Raw genomic sequence first — 2299 nt, 5'->3', positions numbered from 1 at the left:
AATATTATGGAAATTTCCCATGACGTCTGAAGTGTAAAGGAAGTTTCTGGGACATGTGAGTGGCTAGATAAATCCAAACGATATATGACGAATATCAACATTTCAACTGAGAAATATCTTTTGGTTAGTATTAAAATAGTAACCTCCAGTCACGTTATTTTCTGTATGTGTTTATCTGGATAACTATAAAGATTATATACATTCCGAGAGTGATATAACGAAAGACTGTTGTTTTAAATTAAAGCATTTTGTTTAATATTACACATATATATGTGCAATTATGTGTTTCTTTAAAAACTGATAACATGAAATTCACATGTTCGTAGAGTGAACCAGTTTAACTTGATAAGGATCAATTGGAATTTTTGTGAAGGATCGATTAGACATTTTGCGAATTTCGGACCATGGATCAGGTATATCTTGTACATTTCTCTTGTTTGAAAAAAAAAACGAAAACATTGTGATGTTTTCTCAGACTGTTCTGTCAACAATTTTATCTTTGTGATGTTTTCTCAGACTGTTCTGTCAACAATTTTATTTTTATTTTTGTGATGTTTTCTCAGACTGTACTGTCAACAATTTTATTTTTAAAGCATTGCATGAATTTTAAATCGTCCTTTTAACAAAAGTGGTTTATAATAGAATTATTTTCTTTAATCGCTACTTGGGATTATGTTCAATAATCTTTACTTTATTGTCCATTCTATTAATACCTTTATCATTTTGTTAGATATCTGAAAGTTATTGTTACGAAATTTCAGTCCCTCCTAATATAATAGTATTAGAAGCATCGAAATCTATCAGGAAAGGTGAAAGCGCTCTGTTACAATGTGCTGTGAGCGGGGAGCGCCCTCTGACGATATCCTGGATAAAAAACGGAAATAGCATTGATAAAAGTTTTCCCAGGTAAGCGAAAAGGCATAGATGTCTATTGCATGAAAAGTTTACATTTAAACTCTAAAATAAAATGAAAAAAAAAGAAGGAAAAAAGTATATTTTATTGTTCTGGCCAAATAAATTTTATCAGAGTCTTAAAGATAAAATATAAGGGAGGGGTGGGGGATGTGGCCTGAGTTAGACATTCAGCCCAAAAGAAAGCAGTAACAAAGGTTTAACGTACGAAATTGAGTTTATAGTAATCTTCTTTCTAGCGAATGATAGGAAGAAAAGTATAATAAAATATATTCTGTGTTTTGAGAAAAACTAATTAGTGGTGTATATTTAACCTTTACTGGTAATACTGAAGTTCATTTTGAACAAATTAAATTGTCTAAAGCAAGCTATTTCAATTATTAAGATATTTCTTTTTATGTTTAAATTCTTAAAAAGTTTTATTCTCTCGGGACATCTGATATGATTGCATTTTTTCTATTAACAAAGTAAACATTTTCGTTTCTTATTCAAATCAAAACTTATTGTACGTTGCATATACAGTTTCTTAAAATTATTAAAGTAATAATATAAAGATTGTATTAATAATTGAATTAAGGTACGATAAGTTTGAGGAAGAAGTAGCTGATGGCCTACAAGCAAATCTCGTTATCAATGACAGTGAACGAGAAGATGAAGGGCGCTTCGTGTGTAAGGTTGAAAATAATTATGGTGAAGCACAGGGCACAATTCAGCTTCAAATAAACGGTTAGTAGCATCATTATAATTGTAATTATATATAATTCTATGATTGTTTTTAATTAATTCACGGTATGCATATTTTTAAATTTGTACTCTTTAACAATTAATTCCAAAGTAATTCCCAGTATTTTAACTGCATGTAACAAGAAGCCTTTTTTTTTAAATATTGTATGATAGACGTCACCGGTAAACGTGGAAATTAAATCGTTTGTGAAACGAAAAATGACGAATGTCAATGTTTAAAAAACAGAAATCCTTCAACCACTTTAAGAGTAAGAGTGGTATAATTCATTCAAAGCAAAAATAATTAAAATCACAGTCATCACAAGCTTATCTATCTTAATTTAATAGAATAATTATCAGGAAATAGAAAGTGCAAATTTAGAGAATAATATTTTATAATAATCATTTTTATTATTTATATTGTTACGTCTCTGTTCGTTTGTTAATTTTCCGTAAAAATTCTTTCCGAAGAAACTTTAGCGATACAAGTCCTTTCTTAAATAAAATTAGTTTGTTCTTTCTCAATACAACTTTGCAATACACTTAATTTCCACAGTCAGTTTAACTTAAACAAACTCTATAATTCACAAAACACGATTCACGCACTACCGCGCTTGACTCATTTGTCCTTCTCTATCTCTGTCTGCAATTCAATTCCCTTGTT

General features: G+C 29.4%; 1 protein-coding gene across 2 annotated transcripts in view; it reads left to right on the top strand.

Annotated features, from left to right (window-relative positions):
- LOC106463029 (Down syndrome cell adhesion molecule-like protein 1) overlaps window positions 1-2299 on the top strand; it is a 38310-nt gene that overhangs the window by 16748 nt on the left and 19263 nt on the right. For both annotated transcript variants that reach the window (XR_002611400.1, XM_022390442.1), the window contains exons 5-6: window positions 762-906; window positions 1490-1638. Coding sequence is in view for 1 of the 2 variants with exons in the window: in XM_022390442.1 (XP_022246150.1) it covers window positions 762-906; window positions 1490-1638 (294 nt within the window). In the remaining variant the exon portion in view is untranslated. The remainder of the gene's footprint in view (window positions 1-761; window positions 907-1489; window positions 1639-2299) is intronic.

The sequence above is a fragment of the Limulus polyphemus genome, unplaced genomic scaffold (assembly GCF_000517525.1).
Source record: "Limulus polyphemus unplaced genomic scaffold, Limulus_polyphemus-2.1.2 Scaffold1307, whole genome shotgun sequence".
Lineage (NCBI taxonomy): Eukaryota > Metazoa > Arthropoda > Merostomata > Xiphosura > Limulidae > Limulus > Limulus polyphemus.
Note: the sequence above shows the minus strand (reverse complement) of the source record. Positions and strands in the feature narration are given on the sequence as shown.